Source organism: Lampetra fluviatilis, chromosome 3, assembly GCF_964198595.1.
Source record: "Lampetra fluviatilis chromosome 3, kcLamFluv1.1, whole genome shotgun sequence".
Lineage (NCBI taxonomy): Eukaryota > Metazoa > Chordata > Hyperoartia > Petromyzontiformes > Petromyzontidae > Lampetra > Lampetra fluviatilis.
In genome coordinates, this window is record NC_136277.1 from 21,615,568 (window position 1) to 21,641,434 (window position 25,867).

The following is a 25,867-nucleotide window of genomic DNA, read 5'->3' on the forward strand; positions in this document are numbered from 1 at the left end:
TCTAAAACCACAGCTCTCTGGCCCGGCTGTCAGATGCACTCGTGCTCTCACCTTGGAACATCACGCAAAGCAATCCCACCCCGAGTGTAACACACGACTCATAGTATTGCCGAATTGAAGTGAACACAAGCCATACGATATACATTGATATAAAAAAAACACAATACATTGCAAACGATTAGTTTGAATTTTACTAAATAATCAAAAAGACTAACATTTCCAAGATGAACATGAGGACTGCTGTGGTGTGTTTATTTTTGTTATGCTTATTAAAGACCGGGACAGCAAACGTGAACAGCAGTGCCTCTGGAATTTCAGGTATGTGTGCATGCTTCTGTGTCCGTTTTTGAAACTGTCATTAAGTCGTTTAATATACAATGGGAGTACATACACACAACACAGTTTTCATTGTGTAAATTAACGTAGAACACTAGTCTTAATATTGTAACTTTGTAGGCAAAGACATTTCAAGGAAAACGATATCTTTTGTAATCATGTTTTAATAAAAATACGGTATATGTCAAATATAAGAAAATCAATCATATTTACATGCATCGTCTGTTATCTATTATAGCAATGCACAATATATATAAATAGCTCGAAAACCAAAGTGTTATGTAACATTTAAAGGAAATACAATGCTTGTGTTGTTGTGGATGCCACATTTTATTTTTAAGATTGGCAACATGCTGTGAAAAGATGTCTTGAGTAGCATTTAATTGCTGTGATAAAGAGGTTTGTGTAGTATTCTACAGTCAGGTTTTCTGTGATGGTGATAGTTTTTACCCATATTGCAGAAGCCATGAAAGACATCATTGAAAACATGGCTCGGCTCAGTTATGACGTACATGCAGTTTTGAGTAATATATGTGACGTGTGGTTACACGTTAACCATTTTTTATAATTGGTGAAACTCTATGACCTGTATTTTAGTGTTCGCAGGATTGCATTTATGGGTTAATTTTATAGTTCAGGCAATTAAATGTTGCCAAATTCATCTATACCATCATCATGACTAATGTTTGATTAGTGAGCTGAAAATATAGTAATTTCCATGGACATATAATATTTTATTTATAAAGTCGATTTCTTGGCCAATGTGTTAAAATATTTTAGATATCAAAATTAATTGCATTGACATATTTGTTTAAATTGGGACCATGCCTTTGCCCCTAATGAGATACTCATGATGATGGTGAGTACTGTATATTTAATATGATGATGAAAGTTATAGTAGTTATGGTGATAACAAAGACAATGTTTGTATCACTGATAATTGTGATGATGCTAACTGCAAATTCTAAAACCATGTTTTATTCTGTTAAAATATGTATAAACCGATTCATGTAATCGTCTTATACCATATTTATTGGTTTATTGTGGTCAATATTACCTTGCACAGGAAATTAATAACATCACTTTGCCAGCCAGTTGCCTCCACTCAGTTGTTCCCCACAGGATGGCAAGCACAGGCGTGCACCTGTTGGAATAGTGACATGTAAAGGTGGACTGCGTCGAGCCTGCGGTCTGGTTTTACTCATTCCCACGATACGAGCACGGTTTTAAAATTCCTTATAACCTTGAAAAAGTCAAGTGTCATTCTCAACCTTCAAAATTAGTTAATTAGATGTGTGGTTAGGGATTGGCACAACCCATCATTCCACAGTGAATAAAATGAGTACTGCTTTGCAGAATGTCAACAGTGGTTGTCATATGGAGATATTGGTCCCTGCCTAAGGGAATTCACTATTTCCACCACTGACTCAGGGATGCCACTGGATATGTGCGTGGCTGACTCTTCATCAGCCCAACAACATGTGCCATTTGTACATCTCATAAAGCTCCCTCGTCTCAGGCTTTCAATCCTCTCCACCCTTTCCCAACAACCCCTTCTGATGATGCAGGCATCTTGACCAAGCTCTTCCCAGATGCCCCTGCGTTCATGGGCAGCATCATCGGTGTTCCAGCCGAACCGAACACCAACTTTTTTTTGAAGAGAGGAATTGAGGAGGACGATGGCTGCCTCCTCGTGCTGGAGAACCCTGTGTCCCTTGATGCGTGCGAGTTCAACGCGTCGGCTAAGACCTTCTTCATCATTCACGGGTGGTCGGTGGGTGGCCTCAGATCATTTCTCGACATTTCACCACGATCTTTCCTTAGATCGATCCTCATCCATAACTGTGTCTGTCGGCGGTAGACTTTGGGTGAATTAGATGTTCTACTGTAGAAGGTAGTTATTTAAAGTAGCTCTGTAGAACTCTCATCCGTGATAAAAACAATCCTACGTTAAAAGGGATTGTGGCTAATAGGATTCATTTTCCATGCAACTCCTGTCATGCGTGATACAAAAAAATGTGCATGGAGATTAATTTTGCAAAATCACTTCTGAGTGACTCTTGTCCGAGTATAAATGTGGATAATAGGATGAATATTCCACTCCTTTTAGACTCAGTTGCTCTTTCAGCTCTTTTACAAGAACGACCAAACACCAATATTGTTGGCAGTGGTGGCAGTTAAATGACATCAGAGAATGTGCAACCTTGCAAAAGAAAAACAATAATTATTTTCACGTAAAAAAATCCTTTGATAGTCGTATATATGAATAAAGCGTATATACAGCCTCAGACATCATAGAACTAAGTTATAGCGTTTACAATTGTGGCATATTTAATCCTCTGGCATGGCCAAATAATCAAATTTTAGAAATATGAATATTGTCACGTAGGTAAAAAATAAAAAAATCACGACGTTTCGGAGGCAACACAAGCTTCTGTCTTCAGGTGGAACCGTCACAGCAAAATTACTGTATCAAGTGAGTCACGAAAACTTCAAATCTAGAATATTAATATTGGTTACGAGGACTGCTTTTATCAGTGGCCAAATCTGGCAAGCTCTTTATAGAAATAATCTGTGATCTTTATAGAAATAATCAGCTCAGACTTTCTAATAATAAAAAACAGATAATTTGGCCATGGATAAGATGAGTTTTACTGCACATGTACACGTAGGAGATGAGTTGAACCCCATTATTAATTTCACACAGCTCATCATCCTCCTGAGATTACTCAAATAAGAACCACTTTGTGGGAACTGAAGAGTGGCCACCCTATAAAGAGCCTGGCCCCTGCCATGTTAATGTGTCATTTTCACTACGGACCCACCTCAGCCACAATGACACAATCTGAATTAAATGCCATACTTCAGTTAAGCCACAACACTTAAAGTATTTCAATAACTGTATTACATTGTGGTTTATAGTCTATGAAATTTACTTTCGCATGTCAAGATTAAAGGATCCAAATCCCTCATCTCCTAATTATATCCTTTTACTATTCCACTCAATTCCTCCTGTCAAGGGCTGATGCTGAGTGATATGCATATTGATAATTGTAACGACCTAATTTTTGGTTGCAATAAAGTAATTGAAACATCCATCTATAGCTTGATTACAATCCTACAATTTATCCTGTGGTTGGGATAATATCCATCAGTGGTCAAGTTGACGTCTGCAGTGTGACATTGAAATATGCAAGCATTTTGCTAACTCAACCACACATTCATACATTTGAATATAGCACCCACCCACACACACTTTGAGTTATATTTTATTTTACAATGTTATGTTTTTATTAAACCACCATGACAGCTATTGTTATCATTGCATGTTTTAATAGAATGTAATTATACAAAAAATGGTGTTACAATATAATTGTTACAAAAAACTTTGTCTTTCCACCAAAAAGCGCTCTTTAACTTATTTAATGTCTTCATCTTTGACAGTAATGTACTGCAGCACTACCAACATAATGTAACTAACATAAATGATTACATCTCACTTCAAAGGACTGAAGATGCTGTTAGTAGAGTTGCAGTCACAAGTAATTAAATGTGTTTTTTTTCTTTTATACGCCTAAAAAAAAATCTGTCATTGCGTTAACGGTATTAATTTTCCTAACTTTGCCAATTGCATAATACATAACTGTAGATGAATGTGGAATTTCCACCAGTGGCTTTGGGCTATCAATGGAAAGAAGAACAACCCCATTGCTCATTTGAATAGGAAGATGTGTTGGCTCCTTTCGCACTACTATGAGTGCCACTAACATGTGGGGATAGAAATAACTTCGATGTGTACCTGCCAAGCTGCCCATGTTTGTTACTAATGGCAGAGAGCCATGGTTAGGTGCATCTGATTGGATTTATGCAAACGTGTGTATTTTGACGTTTAAATATAATTCTGTCATACGCACTATAAAATATCTCAGGGTTGGCTGCACCTGACATTAACAGTTCAAAACTTATCCCAGAAACAGTTTTTTCTCTCTGCAATCGTACTTCTCACAAAACGTGGGCATGACTATAGTGTGTGATGCTTGTTATCACCGGGTATACATGGTGAGCCATCTATAGATATCCCCAATACATTATGGGAATAAATTGTAGAGAAAGCAACATTTTATTTCACAGCCTCTACATGTCTTCCACCAATCTCAAGAAAACGTATTAAATCCTTTAAAAATCTCCGAGTATACTTTGTCCAACATAGCTACACTAAAAAGCATTGAGAATAAAGTAAGAGGGTCGATTATAAATCGATTGCATATCTAAACATGCATCATCTCGTATATAAATATATGGTATTGTTTTTTTAATAGAAGACCCTAAGGAGATTCGAACCCACATTCCCTGGCTCCAGAGGCTGATGAATAAAGCACTGGACTCACAGCTGGTCCGTCCCCTTCATCGTAACGTCCCTTCAGCGTCACTGACATGAGTGACAATTTACAAGGAGTCAACGGTGTTCATACAGCCCATGAAGCCCTAATTGAGATTAACAATAAAAGTATTATTTTTATCCGTTAGTTAAACCGTGTCGCCCTTGGGCGTATGTTTTTTGTTTGCCCCACCATTCTTCACTGCCCAAGTTAGTGCAGGTTGGTGAAGGGTAAGGGGACCCTGGACCAGTTCAGATGTCACTCGATACTAATGTTAGCCATAGCTGAGTCATCAAACTCATTTCGCTGGGTCCATAGCGCAGTGCATTAACCAGTGTGTCACCATGCCACCAGGGATATACTTACTGGTCAAGCTTTGCAACATGACCTTGTTTTAAGGTGACTTCTCGTCCTCCTTTAGTGGCGGGCATACAGAAACCCAGGCGGGGGGGAGGAGCAATATTATACATTTTAGACAAACTTTAAGCAGATGTTAAGCTCTCACCCACGACGTAAATGACACAAGGCTGAATAAAAACCACCACCGGTGTACAATACTGCACCAACACTTTTTAGCTTCACTGCAACCATTTCAATCGGGGGGTTGAGCCTTGAGTAAGGAAGGAAGGGAGGGGGGGGGGCTCAGCCCCCTCCAGCCTGCCTTAGCAGTACGGGTCAGTACCGGCCCCTGTCAATATGAGTCTGGTGTGAGCTCCCCCGGGGGGCGGGGGGGGGCTTGTTTGAACACCCTTTGTCTTGACGGTTCTGTGATCTCCCGCTGTCTGGTCGCCAGATGAGCGGCGTGCTGGAGCCGTGGGTGCCCAAGCTGGCCGTGGCGCTCTACAACATCGACCGCAGCGCCAACGTGGTGGTGGTGGAGTGGCTGGGGCGCGCACGGCTTCACTACCCGCTGGCCGTGCAGAACACGCGCGTCGTGGGCAAGGACATCGCCGCCTTCGTCGACTGGCTGCACGTGAGCTACCTGCTGCACGCAGGGAGGGAGAGACGGGGGGCATGAGTCCACCCACTCGTGGTGTCTCCTGCTGCCGTGTATTTTCACAGCGATGGAATTGTCGCGCGGGGTGGGGTGGGGGGGGGGTCCTCTTCTTTCGGCAAGTTTGAGCCTGGATGGTGCTTGCTTGGATGGGTCGAGCACCGTGCATTGGTTTGTTCACGCATTGTTCACAGCGAAGGACCGTTGCGCCAAACGTGTGACCTCTTGCGACAGAATTCGCACAGACTGCTCTTGCTGCCATACCAGTGTCTCGATCGAGTGATTTGTCTGATCCCACGTATCACGGGGGTGACCGCGGGGGGGGGGTGGCGCCTTTCCTTTGAGGGTCGTGGTCCACTTCGAAGGTCAACTCTAGTGTGTAGCAGGTATTATAGGCTACTGCTGGGCGACAATGTGAGCAGTAGAGAGCAATGCAGCAAAATCCATTGTTGCACTGTATTCACATGCTCCTGTGTCTATGCTCCGCACACTGACCAGTATGGTGAAGTATGGCCACATAACCTTCATGACCTGCACAGCGTGGGGTTGGTCCTCATCCAGCAGTCAATCAACAAAGGACTGTGCATGTACTCCATGTGATAATGAGCAATTGGGCCGGCACTTTATTCTCTGTGGTGGAAATTCCACATTCCTATAGTAGGACCCAGTTTCTCCACCGGACATCCACTGCCGAGTTCCCACAAATTTTCACGAAATGTATTGAACCCATAGGAATGTATAAGCAAAGAAGTGACATCCACAAAAAAACTTGAGACAATATATGAGACAATATGTGAGTTGCACGTAAAAAAGATGTCCATGATGATGATTTTATTACTGCAATTAAAACATCAATTAACGAGATTATTTTAAAAGACATACTCCGCATTTTGTCCTCATCAAATTATTGCCACTCAGCCACACTATTGCCAATATCGATGTAAGTAAAGGGATTAGCTCCATAGATGACCCCTCCAAAAGGGTTTCTTACAACAGGCTAGAGTGAGTATAAATTGAGGCCATGCGTGAATCAATCGAGCTATGCCACTCTTAGTTGAGTGCTCAGCTCGCCAGTGAGTCATGAGTTCATATTCAACAGAATAGAGTTCGTTGTTTAAACTTTGTTTCATCGGAGGGAATAGTCAGATACAGTACATAGACAGCCTTGGGTTTTGTGATTAGATACAAACTATAGCGTGTGACAAGTCGTCCTCATAGCAGTTACCGTGATTCAGGGTCGCGATTCAATTAAACAAATCATGATTTGTTTTTGTCCAGTTTCCGCTGTTGAGTTCCTGTTTCTTTCTAACAAAAAAAAATTCCCGTCGCAGTCGTGCAATTTTGTTAACTCCATTCACCTAAGGATAACATCAGCTTGTAATTCGCATATACTGTCATTTGCATAAATCACATGACTGATTCTCTCACACACGATTCCGTGCCTTGTTTGACAATCTTTGAGAATCGGTATTAATATATCGATCTGCGCATCATTACGTGCTTAATAAAGCTCCAAAATTTAATTATGTTAAAGGAATGGTTAACAGTTGAGTGGTTACAATTGAGGTTAATATGAGAGTCTGCCTCATCTTGTGTGTGGATTTGGTTTGGTTCTGGTATGACATTGTGTCATACTTTCACAGCTGTGCAAAGAATAAATCACATTAAAGGTCATAAAGTGGAGATCATGAACCATGCATGTGACTGTGAGAGAACGTGCAGACACCCACTGAGGGTGTCACAACACATTTTCTTGCTGAGCTGACCCGTCACGGCCTTTGCAATGCTATGGCACAAGACCACTGTAGTCTAACTAGTTGCACATTTGTCATTTAACTTGCAATTATGGCAATTATGGCGACCTCTCTGTAACATTTGATGAAGGTGTTTAACGATGCATCAAATCATCATCGATTGCAATCATTGTTTTTTACAGTGGTCGTGCATCACATTGTGCGCGCGATAATATTATTTTTGCTCCCTACATGCAGATAAAACGCGAATGTTACAATTAGACAACATAATTTGGCGATGCTACATTGGCAGTGGTACACAAGAAAAATTAGCAAAAAACTCGACACGTTTGTCATAATGCTGCGGCCTTAAAAGGAAAAATGTTAGGCAATGGCCCTCCTTCATAGCCATAATGAATGTTACGTAAAGTTACAGTTAGGGTAAGGGAGTAAACAAAACTGTACAAGGGACTTGTAAAAAATGAGAAACATAACAATAAAACATTCTAGGTTTTTTATTTGTCCACCTCATGATGCTAGTTGCAATTACTGGGGAAACGTACTGTTCTAGATTTGAAGCTTTCGTGACTACAAGGATTCATTTTCTTAGGTTTTTTCGGTAAAGTCACGTAGGTAAAACATTAAAATTAATAAAAGTAAAATAAAATAAAAATCACGACGTTTCGGAGGCAACACAAGCTTCCGTCTTCAGGTGGAACCGTCACAGCCACGACAACTGTATCAAATACTTGATACAGCTGTCGTGGTTTTTATTTTATTTTACTTTTATTAATTTTAATGTTTTACCTACGTGACTTTACCGAAAAAACCTAAGAATATGAAACGTACTGTACTCAGATTATTAATGTTGTGGATTTTCTCTGCAACACACCGATGTGCTGTACGAGTAACGAATTGGCATGTTCTGTTTACGTGACAAACTTTACTAATTGGCTGTGTCGGGTGGTGGCGCGTTTAACGACACATTTATATGTACACAATCTAACCCCAAAAGGCGCAGATGGCGTCATCTGGTCGAACACCATATGAGATTCGGCTCTAAGAAAAGCTGTCTCTGGTGTGGACCAATAAGTTTCAAGGACAATGCATAAATTATTAGAGTATTGTTTTTTGTTTGCATTTGACTGTAAGTATTGTGGTTAATGTAAACATGATTTCTTGCAAAAGGTGTCAGTTTTGTTGCCAGAAAAAGGGGAAAAACCATATTAGTACAGTGCAATTCCCCATTATATGCTCAATTTTGATGCCAAGTTACAAATAATGCTGGCAACTTGCTTTGCCGTAGATTCCTGCCAATTCTAAATAAGCGGGGGAAGCAGAGGCATCAGGGGCCCCATAAATATGTTTTTTCCCATCCTACCCCCTACAAGTTTTATGTTGGATGTCAATGTGACATTCTGATTCGAATGTTACAATGCCACCTATTGCAGGCCCCCTTACAGAGAACATTCTCATCAGCAGTTTGTAATTGTCTCATTGTGAACTTTGACACCACTAGCTATGTGGTTTTCCCAATGGCAGTGGAGCATTTATGAAATGTCGAAATGGCCCACTAGTTGAATGAGATGTGATGCTCCGTAGTCTACTCACGCTGCCTTGTGTTTGTCTGTGTGCGCATGGATTCTGTGATCGCCATGCGCTGGCTTTTACACAGAAGCAGACCAACGTGTCGCTGGAGAAAATACACTTCCTGGGGTACAGCCTTGGTGCTCATGTCGCCGGATTTGCTGGCAGCTTCATCACAAGCCCTGGCAAAATCGGCCGAATTACTGGTAAGGCTGTCTGATGATACTCCTGTTTGACACTTATTGACAAAGGAACCATCTCAATGACCAGCACCTCTCTCTGCACTCTTTTACATGATAACATTTATGCAGTGGTTGTCTTTTTCTTTTACTCAAGAAAGGCTTAATAAGCATCAAGAATCAATGGAACATTTTATCCATATTTTCAGGGTGGATAAAATAGGAATTACTTTGTGGAAAGTCAACACTGGCTAACCTCTGTATATACTCACCCCTTTCAAAGGAATGTGGATTATTAATTACTGTTTGGTTAAATAGTGAAAACCTACACATCACATAATTTGTAAATATTTACACATTTAGTATAATAATGCAATTTATAACATGGACACGATATTTCATGGATATAAAGGACTGTGATTGAGGTGGGTGCCAAGGTCAGTGTTGCTCGAAAGTCAGATGTGCGCTAGGCATACGAACGTGAGCTATTAACATTGGATACCACTGACTGCTTTAATTATATGTGCTGCACAAAGCTCTTACTTAGGTTGGCTGAGCTCTAAAGCACCAAGATATGTAGCATTAGCAAGGTGCCAGTATAAATCAGTACAGTAATTCGGTTAATTATAACAATTATCAAATAATTATTTGATCTCCACGGAGTTTTCAGTGTTTTTCTCTGGGCACCCTGGTGTATTCCCATGTAGAAAAATATAAATCCCAAGCAGAATGATGCTTAGGATGAAATTAATTGGGAATTGTCTGAACAAGGTAATACATGTCTTAATTATTATTTTAAGTGTATTTCAATGATAAGTATTTGTCCTAAAATTGAACTTATATATCTTCTCAAGGAACACTGTAAACACAAATATCACTTTATATTTTGCCACACAAACATATGCTGCCACTTAATAACACTTTCCATATGCCAATACTGCGTGATGCCATACATAATTGGTGGTGTTTGTAGTATCAATGCTGTTATATAAAAAAAAAATCTCTGCGCAAAATAGTTGCTTGCTAACGTAATGTAGATATGGGGGTTTGGGGAATTGTGTCTAAGCTGCAGTGGAGATTTTAGGCTTGTTATGGAATAATTGACGATCTAGGAACACGTAAATTAACATAATAAGACAACAACAAACATGTGTACTCACTTCCTGTAATTGTAAGTTCGAGAACACTGCGTTCAAGTGAAGAACTAGATGTGCCCTAAATGAAGGGCTTCTGGCAGAGTGCCAAATACTAGCACATTTAAGTGCAACTCTAATAATAATAAAATCACAAGATTGAATTCCGAGCACAAGCGTTCGTCATCGGGTGGAGACCACCGCTTGTGTTGCGATCGAAACGTCGTAGTTTTGTATATATTTGTAACTTATCTACGTGATTCTTGGTTCTTTCGGTAAAGTCACGTAGAAGGGAAATAATAAAATAATAAAAATAAAACATAATAAAATAATTCTCTCGACGTTTCGGCCACAACGCACAGACCTGTTCTTCACCTGAGGACGGCTGCTTGCGTTGTGGCCGAAACGTCGTGAGAATTATTTTATTATGTTTTATTTTTATTATTTTATTATTTCCCTTCTACGTGACTTTACCGAAAGAACCAAGAAGATGAATCGCTGCAGTCACGAAAGCTTTAAATCTAAATTTATCTACGTGACTTTACCGAAAGACCCAAAGAATATGCATGGGATTATTTCGAGAATATACCACTGTCTATCAGGCAGATTGCTGAATCCACCCTACACTCAACATTATTTGGTTCTACAAAGGCAGTTTATCCATGGATATGACTGAATGTGAGAATGTTCATCTGGAAGTGTGTCTGCATGAGGGTGCACATGATGTGATCATTGAATATTCCCCCACTTGACATTTCCTCTTATTTAATGGAACACATTTCAAAATATATTTACGTAATGTGCACCATATGTCTCTATTTGCAAATACAATCGCACAATTTAGAACTTTAAATTTTGGGGCACATTGTGGTAAGTGCTTGACTTTGTGTTGATAGCTCGGATTATTGTTAGACAGCTCTTTTTTACGAGGCATGTGCAACATATTCAATCCAACACATGCACGTAAGTATACACAGTTTATCTTCCTCCACAGGCAATTGAAAGCGAAAAATATTTGTAGAATTCTACAGGCAGAGTTATGCAGTATTTATAAAGGTATTCATTATATAAAACGTATATGAGCGAGTAGTTGGGTGTAATATGTTATGTTTATATTGTGTTTTCATATGTTGCATTCTTGAGTTGTTTATACAAAAAAAACCCGAGTGATCTTCGAGAGGACATGGCAGGAACATTCGAGCCCAATGCGACTTAAATGACCACCTGGGATGATTCTCTAATCTCAACACGATGTGGACCCGTGGAGGTTTAAACGGATGAGACTCATTCGATCAAATCTTCATGACACCAAACATATTTGTGTGTGAGAGTAGTTTTACAGATGTAGTTCCAACAGCTGTCCAAATTAATATCAAATGATACCTTTATGGATACCCTGTATTTTGGGATTTTGTAATAATAATTTTTTAAATTTGTGAGCAATCAACAATGGTTGGTCGATAGATATGTTGGACTCAGTCATAGGAAGGTAGAAATTCTACCACCAACGGAAATAGCACTGCTCCATGCCTCATCACTCTCAACTTTAAATTGAGTCATAGATCGACACACATACTTGCAGGGAAATGAGGTGGCCATAGGAGATATGACAGCAAATATGGACCTCGTATTCAGGTACAAGGTTTGAATGTAATATCTATGCATGCATCCGTTTCTGCAGGGAAACAAATATTGACTTACATCCCAAGCAGGTTTCTCATGCAAATTATGATACTAAACGTCACACATCCGACCATTACATATTTTTTTACCCTGATAAATTTTGCATTAACGCAATTGACAAATTATGGACACTTTTCGATTAACGAAATCGAATGTCTACGTTAACGAAATTTCGCACGGTAAACGCCATGAGATCAAACAAGAACCATGCACTACAGTGTGACGGTATCACTACAGTGCAACAGTAACACCTTCACATCACCATGTTCTTTATTATTATTGTTTAATTGTGAAAAGTGATGAAGGTATATATTTTTAGGTTCAGAGTAGAGTTGGAATAACTGTCCGAAGCGCATTCCTAATTGTTTTGTATTAAGTTAATGGGAAAAGCCATTCCGATTTACAAAATTTCGTTTTACGTGTTTTTTTAAAGAACGCATCCCTTTCGTAAATCGAGGGATACCTGCATGTGTAAATGGTGTAGCTGTCATTTCCATAAATGTTCACATCAATAGATGGTTCAACATTTTCACATATAGCAATGTATTCTTGTGCATATTCCCAAGTCTTTGAAGACATCTGGCCAGCTGGCAAGAGTAGCCCAAAATATCCTCTAGAGGGGATCTCCGCAGAGCTCCCTCCAACGGAGGCCCTCCCGCCAGCAGCTGCGTGAGCAAACAGTTTCAGGGCTGCACATTTTATCTTTTGCTTTAAAGTGCAGCTTTCGCAACTCCGCGCTCTGCACCATCCACAGGCCTGGACCCGGCGGGGCCGGCCTTCGAGGGAATGCTCGACGACGAGCGGCTGTCCCCGAACGACGCGCACTTCGTGGACGCGGTGCACACGTTCACGCGGGGCACCCTGGGCCTCAGCATCGGCATCCAGCAGCCCGTGGCTCACGCCGACTTCTACCCCAACGGAGGCCACTTCCAGCCGGGCTGCGTGTTCACCAACGCCTACAAGAACATCGCCGACATGGGATTCATGGGTACGCCGGTACCACCGTGCCTTTGCTCGCTGTATTGTTGGGTTTTTTTCAACCAGAATAATTATTTATCATTATGTATTGCATATTTTCAATCAGGTTTCTTGCTATCATTAGCCATGATGAATCCACTGCTGGATGAATCCCTTCCCACAAACTTCACATTCCTTCGATGAGGGGAGTGAGTCTGTCCATAGTACAACCTCCGTTGGCTTTCTACATGTTGTCAACCCTGGTAGGGATGATGGGGCTGGGTCAACACCTGACCAAGATTTAATCTTGCAACCTTCCATTTGTGAGTCAAACTGGCAGCACCACCTGGCTGGAGTGAAATGTACACACACTCTTTGGTTATTTCGGTAAAGTAAAGTCACATAGTAAAGTCAAGTAGTTACGTAGTTACGTAACTTTACCGAAAGAACCAAAGAGAATGGATTCATGCAGTCACGAAAGCTTCAAATCAAGATTGAAAGGTACAAATTGCGCATTGTAACAGCAAAAGTTAGGTTGCAATGCTGTATGTGAGACACAGCAACACATTACATGGGGAACTTGCAATCCTGGAATTAAAATATAAACAGTTCCATTTTGTGTCTCCACCTAAAAATAAATAAAAGAGTCAGTTAATCTGCTTATATTGGCTTAGCCCAATAATATTAAGCAGCACTGGTTTCGGCAAAGCAAACTCTGGATCAGTTTTGACATTTCTGGGCCTCTTCATCAGAGTCAGGCTTGATAAACAAATGCTGCTAGATTACCAGTTGTTATTGCCAAGAACACTCAACGCAAAACTAAGATTGTATCTCGAATTTATTTGAGGCGAAAGTTAAATGTGTTATTTAAAAATGTTTGTCTGACCACTGATAGCCTCATGATGGTTATGTAACATAGCTTTGGGGTTGTGTCATCTCACAGCCACGGATTACAACATGTCCCGTTTATCGGATGAAAGCAACAACAAATATCGTCAACAATATATTGCCATGCAGTACATCCTTGGGGAAATCCAAACCGATATTGTGAGCACATTTATAATACACTCTGTGAGGGCACCATTGCCTCATTCGCAGAGGAAGCAGATGTTAGCAGAGCCGTGCTGTGATTTCAGTCATTCTGTCTAGGGCATTAACTTCGTGCACATCCAATTTGATTTTTGGGAGAGAAAGCAGTCAAGGAATTAGGTTCGTTCAGAGATTTACTAAGCATTTAGAAGAATTATGCGGTGGAAATTTAGATCAACCATGTGACACCATCGCAGAGTGCCACATTGCCGCTTTATCTCTCCATGGACTATAAAGTACCACTTTGTGGAATGTAAATTGTGGATAGACTGGTCTCTACCATAAGAAAGTGGAACTGACACTACTAGCTCAGGGTCACCACGGAGATACTTTGACTTTTTAGTTACACTTGAGGTAAAACCAACTCCGAGTATACATAGAAATTATATTATTATTGTGGAAAGATTTTACAGAGTTGAAGGTGGTTAGTGTCCCATGATTCCCAATATATTGTACATATTCTATTTCAATTTCGGCCTGCCCATGCTCTACCTTCCATGAATTGTTCTATATATTAAGGACTCAATGTGCATCCATGCATTTTATGAACTTGTACTGCTTGTGTTTTTTTTACGGATTTGCGGTTTAAAAGATGTATTTACCCTTTTCAGTCGTTGGTTATGCAATTCAATTGTGATGATTCTACGACATTTGTACTCTTTCTTTTCATTGTACTGACCGGCGCTCCATGGGCTCGATTGTCGTTGTTGCTATCACCACCACTGTAGCTCCAGTGGCGAATCTTTTCACATTTCCCAACCACGCCCCCCCCTCCCCCGTCACAGGCATCGTGGAGACTGTCAAGTGCGAGCACGAGCGCTCCATCCACCTGTTCATCGACTCGCTGCTGCACCCCGACCAGCAGAGCATGGCCTATCGCTGCACCGACATGGGCCGATTTGAGCGCGGCATGTGCCTCAGCTGCGGCGGGCACCGCTGCAACCGAATGGGCTACGGTGTGGAGCGCGTGCGGCCCAGGCGCAGCCACAGGCTCTTCCTGCGCACAAGTGCCGCAATGCCGTTCAAGGGTACGTCCGCTGGGATCTGCACGGCCGTACCGTCGGGTGTACTGGGGTCACTCATTTGTGCTTTGGAGGGGCGGAACGCTTTTTTCTATTTATATGAATCTCACAGTTGGCAAGCGAGCTCCACAGCAACCCACTATTGGCAGAGTAACTTGTCGCCTGGTGCTGTGTTCAACATGTGCCTCACAGGGAAAGCTGCCACGGGGGGGGGGGTCTCCTGCTTCGGGGCACCTCAAAATGTACTTCATAGGAGGCGCGGTCTAAATATTGAGTGATAATGGTGGCATATCTCAGTAACCTTGAGTTGACAGTACAATTTAGATTTATATAGCTTCTAAACGCATCCCCACATCAGAAATCGCTTGGCAGGTAAATTGTTACATGCCGAATATTTAATGATAATATTTTTTATTGCCTGTCATTTCAATCCAGAATGCCTCGAGGGTTGATAAAATGAGTACCACTCTGTGGATAGTCAAGAGTGGTTGTACTAACGAACAACCAGAGGAACGTGGAATTTCCACCACTGCTTTAGGGACCATTATTGGGGATGAGCAATGCGCCGTGTTCGTTTGCTCAGTAAGATACTTTGCCTCTGAATTCCCCTGTACCTGGAGTCACCACACCTTTCGCAGCACCTTTCATCCTACCTCCCCCCTGGAGCCCTTCATCGGGTTGGATACTCACGGATACCTGCGGGTGACCCGCAAAGCTGGTCGTAACTCAGTGGTGTTTACAGATTGCCGTTCCGGGTGCGTGGAGGATACGATGCAATGAACATGACCCGACCTGCACCCAGTGGGCCTTACCTGGTAAAAGAAAAAAGTTGAGTAGTTTAGTTAAACGGAGGCAAGCCGTAAAAACGATTGAGTTCCTGTGGGCCACCCGCGGGTAACCTCACCCGATCGAGGGCTCTACTCCCCACCCCACACCCATGGGCAATGGGGAGGGGGAGGAGAGGGCCTGGGAAAGTAACACTTTTAACGCTCTCAGGTAGATGATTGCTCTATAAACAATAATATCAGAGGTGCAGCCGAGGGCATACGCAGGCATGCGGTGTAAAATATCTTTGAGATTATGTGGGGGTACACTAAAACATTATGTGGGGATACACTAAAACAAATGGTCTAAGACAATGTCATTGTTATCTCCCAACACTGTACACTACTACTCTACTGCCTTTGGCTGTTTTTGTTTCTTTCATGTTTTAGTTTTTTTTATAAAATATACATATAAGACAAAAATCCCCCGTATAGCGTTAACAGACCATTGGTGTAAGTGCTGTTAGCGAGCACCGATGAAGACCGGCACGGTACACGAGGGGGTGGGTGGCCAGCACCATGCCCGACCGCCTTTGTCTCCCCAGAGGCAATAATTTTTACACACCGCACCAGGTACTCATTTGAGGCTGAGTCGACCTAGGGGAGGCCCATGACCCGTTCAGATAATCGTCACCGGTGTTGGCGGTGAGCGGGAATCGACCTCGGGTCGTCGGGTTCGTAGTGCAGGGAGCTAACCGCTACACACACACACGCATCCCTTTTCACCATGAAACATGTCCCACAAATATGTACAGCGTCTGGAGATGCAGCTGCGTGTGTATATGCTCAGTAAATTATACAAGTTGTGCCAAACTCATACCACCCTCTGGCAAGCTATCTCTGTTGCGTCTAGGCAAGCAATATTGATTTTTTTTTTGGCAGATGCTTAAATAACAATAATAATAATTATATCAACTGTGCATCACAGAAGTGGGCCACATTAATGCAATTGCGATAGACTGACTCAAATGAGGGTAAATTGGAACCTAGCTTACTCGTGCGCATCACTCTCTGTGCATTAGCTGATAATGAGTTGGATGTAATTAGCATTCAAGTCCAAAGTTGTGGTGTCGCCCTGCTGAAATGTGGCAACTAACCTTGGCTGGCACGCCCTGAGCCACTTGAGAAATTTGCTGAAGTTAATGGTTGGGGACAGGCTTCTGTAGAGAGTGAACGCTGTGGACTTCCCATCATTTTACTCACCACGGAAAGATGATAGGCTGAGTAGAAACTCTGAATGGGATTTTATAGGGCAAGCCTTTAGAAATGCGAGTTGAGGACTCGAGACTGCAAGATTCATGCCGAGTCCAATGCGAATCCTGTACAGTATAAGGCAATTAAGTAGTGATGCAGTCACCCACTCAGAAATGTGTGTACTGATCCAAGAATACGTTGTTATTTTCTTAGTTTAATGTTAACTGCACAGTATTCTTTTAAAAAGTTCGTCTCAATTGTACGGTTTTGTTTGCTCCCTTAACGTGATCAAATTTTGTAACAAAAAATAATGTCCATCCACTGCTGGATGAAGGATTCCCTGCATCGTGTCAGCCATGCGGCCGTCTGACCACACTTCGCCTTACTCGGCAGTGCACCTAGGACCCGATAAGATATCGCTCGTCACCGATGTTAACCGTGGCCAGGAATTAAACTCAAGTTCATAGTGCAGTGCACTAACCACTGCCACCAATGTATTATATATAATTTGCATACACTGTACAGCCATTCATATATTCTGTGTCACACAGGATTCAATGCATTTATGATGGTCATAATCAATCACGAACATGCTTAGTGAATAAAATGTTGTTCTGGACTACGCCGGGGCTGATGGGGTAACACATCGTCGTGTTGCGACTGTGTGCTTCTGCTGCACGTATTTACTGTCAAGGATACTGTAACCGCGATGTGAATTTAATGGGGTCCCATAGTTGAGAGGAAGCTCGCTTGCCAATAACGCCCTGTGATCCATTCGCATTTGTTTTACATGCCAGACTATGCTGATTAGACCCAGAAGGTCAAAACCGGTCTCGGGTTTGCTTGCTTAACCAAATGCTGCTTGTTAATATTCCTCTGGAAAACAAAAAAGCTAGACTAAAAAGAGGTGTGTTATGGAGATACATAATTAAATTCTGCTTATATAGTATACAGCACAAGGACATGTATCCTTTGACGTAATATCGTTTGCAAACATCACAGTGTGTTCTTGAGAGTGTACTAAACATGCAATGTTATGCCCCAAACACAACGACGATTGTACCTACATATTTGCAACTTTGAAAAAGCGAATGTTTTATTGAGCTCAGGGTTACAGCAGTTCAACTTGTAACCATTCCGCAATTATATTTTGCAACATTCAAGAAAGAAGAGTAACATTGTCGTAAAAAAACAGAATTCTTCGTTGTGTTTACTTAAACTGCATATTAGCACCGAAGAATCGGCTATGTGACTTGCTTTGGAACGCATTGCTAAGTATTGTCAATATTAGTGTTATCATTCCTACGTGCGAGCTGTCTGCGATAACGTGCGTCGATGTTGTGCCTGTTTCCCAGTTTATCACTACCAGCTGAAGGTCCACTTGATGGGGCTCACCGAGAAGGTCGAGGAGTTTTTGGAACCGGCGCTGAGCGTCTCGCTCTTTGGCACCAAAGGAGAGGCAAACGACCTCAAAATGTCCACGTACGTTTTTTGTAGAAAATAAGCGCGCGGTCAGACCGCTCGTGCCACTCGAAGGTCCGGCTCGTTATTATCAGTGTCACGTTTGACCTTCCACGAAGCTCATGGTTCACCCTAAACCGCATCAGCACAAACGATGGCAGATGTGGATACGTGATGATGCACAAATGGAAAACTCTCCCGTGCACGACTGTGGTAATCCAGAACAGACCGTACAGCATATAAAGATACAATTACAGATCCACAAATACGAAGGAGACATCCCAGTTATCTGGCTTGACCACCTAAATGGGAAATTGTCGTTGTTGCTCTGCATCTACTACATCAGCCGTATGAAAGAAGAATGTAACGCATCCTGGTTCCATTCTAAACAGAAGCCACGGCGAGTTTAAAGACGATCGCTCAATATTTTTACTGGGTCCTCGACGGAGGCGAAAAGTTGTTCTGCAGTCGATACATTTGCTCATAGTTTTGTGTTATATGCAGGGAAGCAGGTGAGGTGGATCCTGAGCAACCGGAATGTGGAATATTTCACCACCACTGAAATTAGTACTTGCTTATGTTTATTTTGAACATTGGTACACTTTCACTTTAACTATGAATGTAAAGCCAATATAATCATAATTTAAAGCCCCTTTTCAATACAATATTACCACGACAATAACCCCAGGGATCACTGCTAACAGTAATTGATGTGTTAATTTTTTATAGCATTCACTAATCCATACATTATTTCACAGGTTCATGCATTCATCATGGGATGCTGCATTCATGACTCTCGTACACCAGTGTAGACTGTAGAAAAATTTACTGATTGAAATAATTGACCGATTCCAGAGCTGCATGGGCCTAGTAGCAGTAGCAAATGGCAGGTTCCATTCTGTAGTGAATGGAAAATGCCTACGCAAAGGTTACGATGCCTTCATTTCGTCATTAATGATCCTCGTGTCACGGTGACTAATTCAACACAAAAACTCGTCACATCTGAATCTCCCTAGGGCAATCGTATCTGTTGTTTTTACCCTGAGCAAGTGATGGAAATTTCACATTCACATGGTGGTAGCCAGTTTCTCCATAGGGCAACCACTGTTGCTGTTTTTTTTCTTATTCACAGAGTTGTAATCGTGTATTGTGGGTCGAGTTCGCTAACCACATCACGAGCTAGGCATTCATAAGTAACGTAGTGACTCGCTCATTTGCCTTCATCAACAACCATGTACTTGCAAGACATTCTGCAAATGCACGTCTTCGTAGAAGCTTTCATGTGATTGTCTGTACAGTGTACATTCTGTGCAAACAGGTGACAAAGCAGCAAAGGAGGACTTTTGATCCTCAAGAGATGTTTTCGTGGGGTTTAGTTGTGTATTTTGTTTACGTTTTTACCATTCAACTTGCCCTTGGTCAAATTATTATTTCCATCTTACTCTGTGATCTACTAATACAAATCTGACATGCCATACCGGATGCAGCTTCTAGGACAGTTTTCTTCACAAATTTTCTTAGGGGCGCCACTTTCGCCGATATGATTTGAGTGTGAAGGCCGCCACACATTTCAAACCATTGGCGGCTTTGACAGCACGACGATGGGGGGGGGGGGGGGGTGTTGTCACGTGTTCGTGTATTGTCCGGGGCCGCACTAAAGGCCACCAGGGGTCGTTGGTGGCCTGCGGGCCTTGCAATGAAGAACACTGTTCGAGGCAGAGCGTTTTACATATTTGTATTAAGCCTGTTAATTTGATGTTAAAGCAGTGATTTCATTGTGTGACTATACTGTAGCATTCGATTGGCCCTGATCCAGCAGTGGACTAGATAAAGGACTGTGCATGCACATGGCCACATCGTGTTCTTCTGCAGAACAGGACACAGAGCCTAGGCATTGTGGGACCCTTTTGTGTGCACTCATCAAGTGGAAAATTAACTGTGAACATTAACTTTTATTGAGCAGCTTTTCAACAGTGCCATATGCCATAAATATTCACATAACTAACTTTATTTAGATGACATTATTTTCACTTATAATAGATTTAGATTTGTTATTGTGATACCTTTTGTATACGCTAGATATATATTCGTATCCATATCCGAGAGTACTAACAAAGAGCATATGGATACACTGCCATTTTTTATTTGCCCCCTCCCCCACCCTTACCCCCCCACAACATTCACATCGGATAATCGATCATTACAGATCCCACTTTCATTTCAAAGCCAGTGTGATGCTTGCTGAGTAGAGTACTACCATAAACTGAGTCAATGACATAGCTGCTTACGGCTGTACATAGCCAGCGAGTGACGATCTTGAGGAAGACGGTGACGATGACAATGATGTTGCTGTCACATCACCCACGTTCGCTGTCGTCCATGGGCCAGAGCAGAAACCGGTACTACCTAAGGTGCGCAGAACATTAGTCGCGCCGATGTATGTACACGGCCCATAAGAGAGAGTCATTTGGTAACCCTCTCATTTAAAATGGCAATCACATCATTCACGGTTATTGACCACACGAAGAAATTAAAACCACGGAAGTTCTTCCACCTGTGGTGGTCCTGATCAGTACCTCCGATTAGCATGGTTGGCTAAATATGGTTGCTAAAGAAGTTCAACATACGTGCTGACAAGTGAAACATCTGGGCTGAGCTAACGGATTTCTACCGTCTCTGTACCCCCAGGGTAGAGAAGGTCAGTCCGAACCGGACCTACTCATTCCTTGTGACGACGGACGTGGAGGTGGGAGATCTGCTGCAAATCCGCATACGCTGGGACAAGACGAGCACCTGGGGAAGTGTCTGGCATCAGATGAAAGTTCTTCTGCCGTGGGCGCAAGGGAAGGGCAACTACGGGAATCAGCTGCTCTTGCGCAAGATTCGCGTCAAGTCGGGCGAATCGCAGCAGAGGTGAGCGAGCGGATGACGTGCCAGCAGCCAAGAGTTGAATTCCACTGTGTCACTTGCCAATGTGGAAATAGACGTCCACCATGTAACTGGAATGGAATAGATTTTCTTTTCCTCATAACTGACAGTGTAGTTAAACTTATTATGGTGTTTAGGGCACTGTACTCGGGTCCCAGCGATCTGGGTTTGATGACTGGTTGCTATGTCCAACTTTAGTGGTAATTGGAGTTTGAAATCAACCTTCGACCCTACATACTAAACAATGGTTGAGAGCACAGGTTAGTGCTCCTTCCAGACATTGGGTCTCAAACTTGTCGCGTGTTCACAGGCTAGCGTTCTGCTCAAGCGACTTCAACAAAGTGGAGCTGAGTCCCGAATTGGAGCAGACCTTCCAGAGGTGTCGAGAGGAGTGGGATCGGCCTCGCCGTCGGCATGCCAGGTGATGAGACAGCTTTCACATCCATCCATACACAACAACATTGCATGTCCGACTCGCTGAGGACTACTTTATATGGTAAAATGTTAGATATGTATCAGTAGATTACTGGACAAAATTAAGTGGGAGCTGCTTTAAATATGGGAACATGATTTTCTGTACTACAGAATAAATTAAATGTACGCCAGATAAAGAATACATTCCTGTATCTGAGGTCATATTTGTGGACATCTATACAAAGTGACATTTTCACCATGCACAAATACTCCACGAGGTGTGGGCAGTTCCTTGGTTAGGGTGGACATGTGTTGGTCCGATATGTGACATTGTAATGCGCTCGCAAACAGGAGCTGCCGGCACATTTATGTCCCATCAGGTAGATCCCACAACGTGCTGCATTTACATTGTAAGCATACAACGTATATATTTGGGTTTGTTCACATTAATCTGTTAATAAACCCACATATATAGCTGTAAAGCTTGAATTGGCATTGGTAGGTTGTGAGTTCAAATCCCATTGAGGATCAACTTCAGGAAAGTTCACTGTATATGTCCTATTGAGAGACTGGCCCCAGCTATGGGAATGTGTGCTTTTGACCACTAGTCCAGGGCCACAAACAGAGATGAGTGGCCACCCTATTGTTCATATAAACGAGAACGACTTTTTGACTTTGCTCTTTTGACTGTCGGTGTTTAGCCACCCATGTAGGGGGGTGGGGAGAGAAGTCCCCGAATACTGCTTCAACTTCTGCTCTTTATTTTCTTTCAGATCTGTCTGAAGGAGAGATTCAATGTCATCCAAGAAAACACGAACTGAGGAGGCTCACAGTGAAGAATGGAAAAAAAATGCACGGCACGGAGAGGTCAAGTTGGGTTTAACCCTGCCGGGAGCACGGCACACTTTTTAAAAACCACCAAAGACTCGCCAACATCAAAATTAAACTGCATTTTTACTTTGAACCGCTTTGCCCATGGCTAGCATAGCATAGTATTACTAAACGGATGTATATAAACATACACACACACCTGGAGCCTTAAGTAAGGACAGCCAGATATGAATCAATATGCCACTATATTGAGTCTGCCTATTCATTTGCAGAATTACATTGTGCCAATGACACGCGGGCAAAGGGGGCAGACTCACTCATGTGAGCTTGCAGAACAAAAGGCAAACATGGTCTAAATGGAATGGCCAAGCCACTGTCAATTTTTAATAATTTAGAGGCAGAATAATTTCAAACAATCATCCCCACCGGACCAATTGAGCAACCACCTTATTATGAAGGAGGCTGTGCTGTATTTAAATTGACTTGGTAAATTATGCTTCGATTTAAAGCTTTAAAAATAAAACATAATAAATTCTCACGACGTTTCGGCCACAACGCAAGCAGCCGTCCTCAGGTGAAGAACAGGTCTGTCGAGAAGACAGAAAAGACTCTGCTGCTTGCGTTGTGGCCGAAACGTCGTGAGAATTATTTTATTGTGTTTTATTTTTTTATTTTATTATTTCCATTCTACGTGACTTTACCGAAAGAACCAACAAGTTGGTAAATTATGTCATGCCCATATTTACAGTGTCGGAAAAATATTGATAACCAATTGCAAAAAAATAATTATACGAATCAGATATCGATGAATGAACAGTCTTAACGAATTTGGTGTATTAATTAACAGCAACAAGGACCTGGATTTATCAAATACCTTGATTCATTTATACTGAAATGTATTTTGTTAAATTAATGCTTGATTAAAAATTGTGGTACGAAATGCTAAAGACCAGGCAACATAGTTTTCGGCCACAATGTTAATGTTATTAATTAATACTTCTCCCGGTGCAGTCAAAGTAAATGTGATATAAATGCTATTTGATCACGGACACCACATATTTCAAAGATCCAAACACATTTGCCGGAGTACAGGTATAGCAATTCCAATAACCGCCCTGATGAGTGGCGGCTGGCATTGCAAACGTGGACAACCAGAATCTGCCGGCCAAACACAGCACTCGATGACGCCTCCCCTCTCCATGTCAGTGTCAACAATTCCACTTGCAATCGAGCATCATCTTGCATTTAACACCATTGCACGTTATGATTGGTCATGCCTCCTAATTGGCCTTGAGTTCTCTTCTTGAGTATAGTGTTGCATTCACCGTAAGAGCTATCTGCCCTCAAATTAATTCTTACAACCCGACATGAATTTCTTTCTTAAGATTGTCCTTTGTTCACTTTGCTTGAATGCCTTGAAGGCTTCCATGGGCTACAGACAGTTCATATTCCTATGTCAGTCACTATTGTTCAAGTCCAGTTAGGTGCACATTCCTAATAACGATGTGAAACAATGTACATTAACTGCATGCACTGAATTATAAATGAGAAAATATGGACTGTATCCTTACCTTGACATGGGCAATGGTTGTGTTGGCACGTAACGATATTAAAATAAACGATTTTATCTTCAAAGACTATTAATGGTAATACAAATATTTGTTTGCAGAAAAAAGTGTATTTTTTTTTTGCAACCGTGAAGTGATGTTTGTCCACATAGCGGTGTGGTAGAAGCTTTATGAAATATATGCAAACGCACGCCGTTCGGGTCTTATTGGACTTGCTGTGATGTACCGTGGAACTGCTGCGTTGCGTCTCCTCACTGTGAAGGGGCATTGCCTGCAAATAACAATTAACAGTACAACCTGCAGCCACATCGCTCATTGTGTGTTTTTCACAATAGTACCATTTGTGCCAAAGTAAAGCATTCACATATAGCCAGTATCTCCTTTGTCTATGAATAGTGAACGGCAGAATGCTGTCTCTGGTGTAGGTCAATCAGTCTCAAAGACAATGTATATATAATTATCAGAGCATGTTTGTTTGCATGTTCACCACAAGTAAGTGTGGTTAATGCAGACGTAATTCCTTGCAAATGGTACCTATTTGGTGTTTGAACATCTTCACACCTGTTTTATTGCCAAAAAGGAGTAAAACCTATTCTTAGTTTTCATAATAGTGACAGGCAATTACATGTTTTTAAAAAGACACTCCTGTTAGCGCTCAAACACCGGAGCTCCAAGCACAATGTGTAATGTTACAAATACTATTAAAAAATGCATTGAAAATGTTTCACTCATTTCACAAAGTCTCCATAAAGATGTGTTCTTAGCCAGAAAACACGTGATCAAATTATCACGTGTGATTTAATTAACAATTTAAAAATAATTTTGTTTCATATTGGGCCTTATTCATGTGCACACGTTTTTACCAGCCTGGTTGGTTGGTAAGGCCAGTCAACAGAGGGGGCATTATCTAGTCTGGTAATCACATTTAATCGATGTGCTCGTCGTTTAGTGAATTGCCCTTTATTAAAAGGTCATCACGTACAATTGCAATTCCATTGCTCATTTTTAAATAAGTTTGCAAATTAGAAAAAAAAAATCCCTTTTTAATAAAGAAAATATTTACAAAATGCGCTCACTTTCTCAATGTGTGTACATCGTTACAATACCATTTGTGCATCAGACTAATGAATAATTTGCATCTTCAGCCTGTTTGCATTTATTTTGTGCAGCTCCTGGAAACAAATGTTACAATTTCTGTCAACACATTTCAAACAACGTCAACATTGTCAACAGCGTGTATGGAATATTGCACAGTTTTGCTTTCTGGCTTTGTACTGAAATAAAACGGAAAACAAAAACATACCTGAAAGATGTCAATTGACTAGTAACTGGCATTCGATTAATAGATTGTCATAAAACATACGCTTGTGCTCTGTTGAATGTTTGTTGAATACAGTATACTTTTATTTTAGGTGAAATGCATTTGTTATATTATTGGTAAAAGGGGGCATTTCTAGGAAATAGGTCACATTTGACATGAATCACGGTGGAGCAGTGGCCAAATGGTTGCTCACTGAGCTCTGGACCTGGTGACCTGAGTTAAATTCCTGGCCAC

The 25,867-nt window shown here is 41.6% G+C and overlaps 1 protein-coding gene across 1 annotated transcript; it reads left to right on the top strand.

Moving 5' to 3' along the window:
* On the top strand, positions 1-25,594 carry LOC144954549 (hepatic triacylglycerol lipase-like). Its single transcript, XM_078885023.1, has 10 exons — positions 1-318; positions 1,905-2,110; positions 5,509-5,688; positions 9,118-9,235; positions 12,779-13,012; positions 14,856-15,098; positions 18,466-18,592; positions 21,260-21,484; positions 21,810-21,920; positions 22,687-25,594. Exons 1-10 carry the CDS (start codon positions 225-227, stop codon positions 22,694-22,696), a joined length of 1,548 nt encoding a protein of 515 aa, XP_078741149.1. The 5' UTR covers positions 1-224; the 3' UTR covers positions 22,697-25,594.
* The last annotated feature ends 273 nt before the right edge of the window (positions 25,595-25,867 follow it).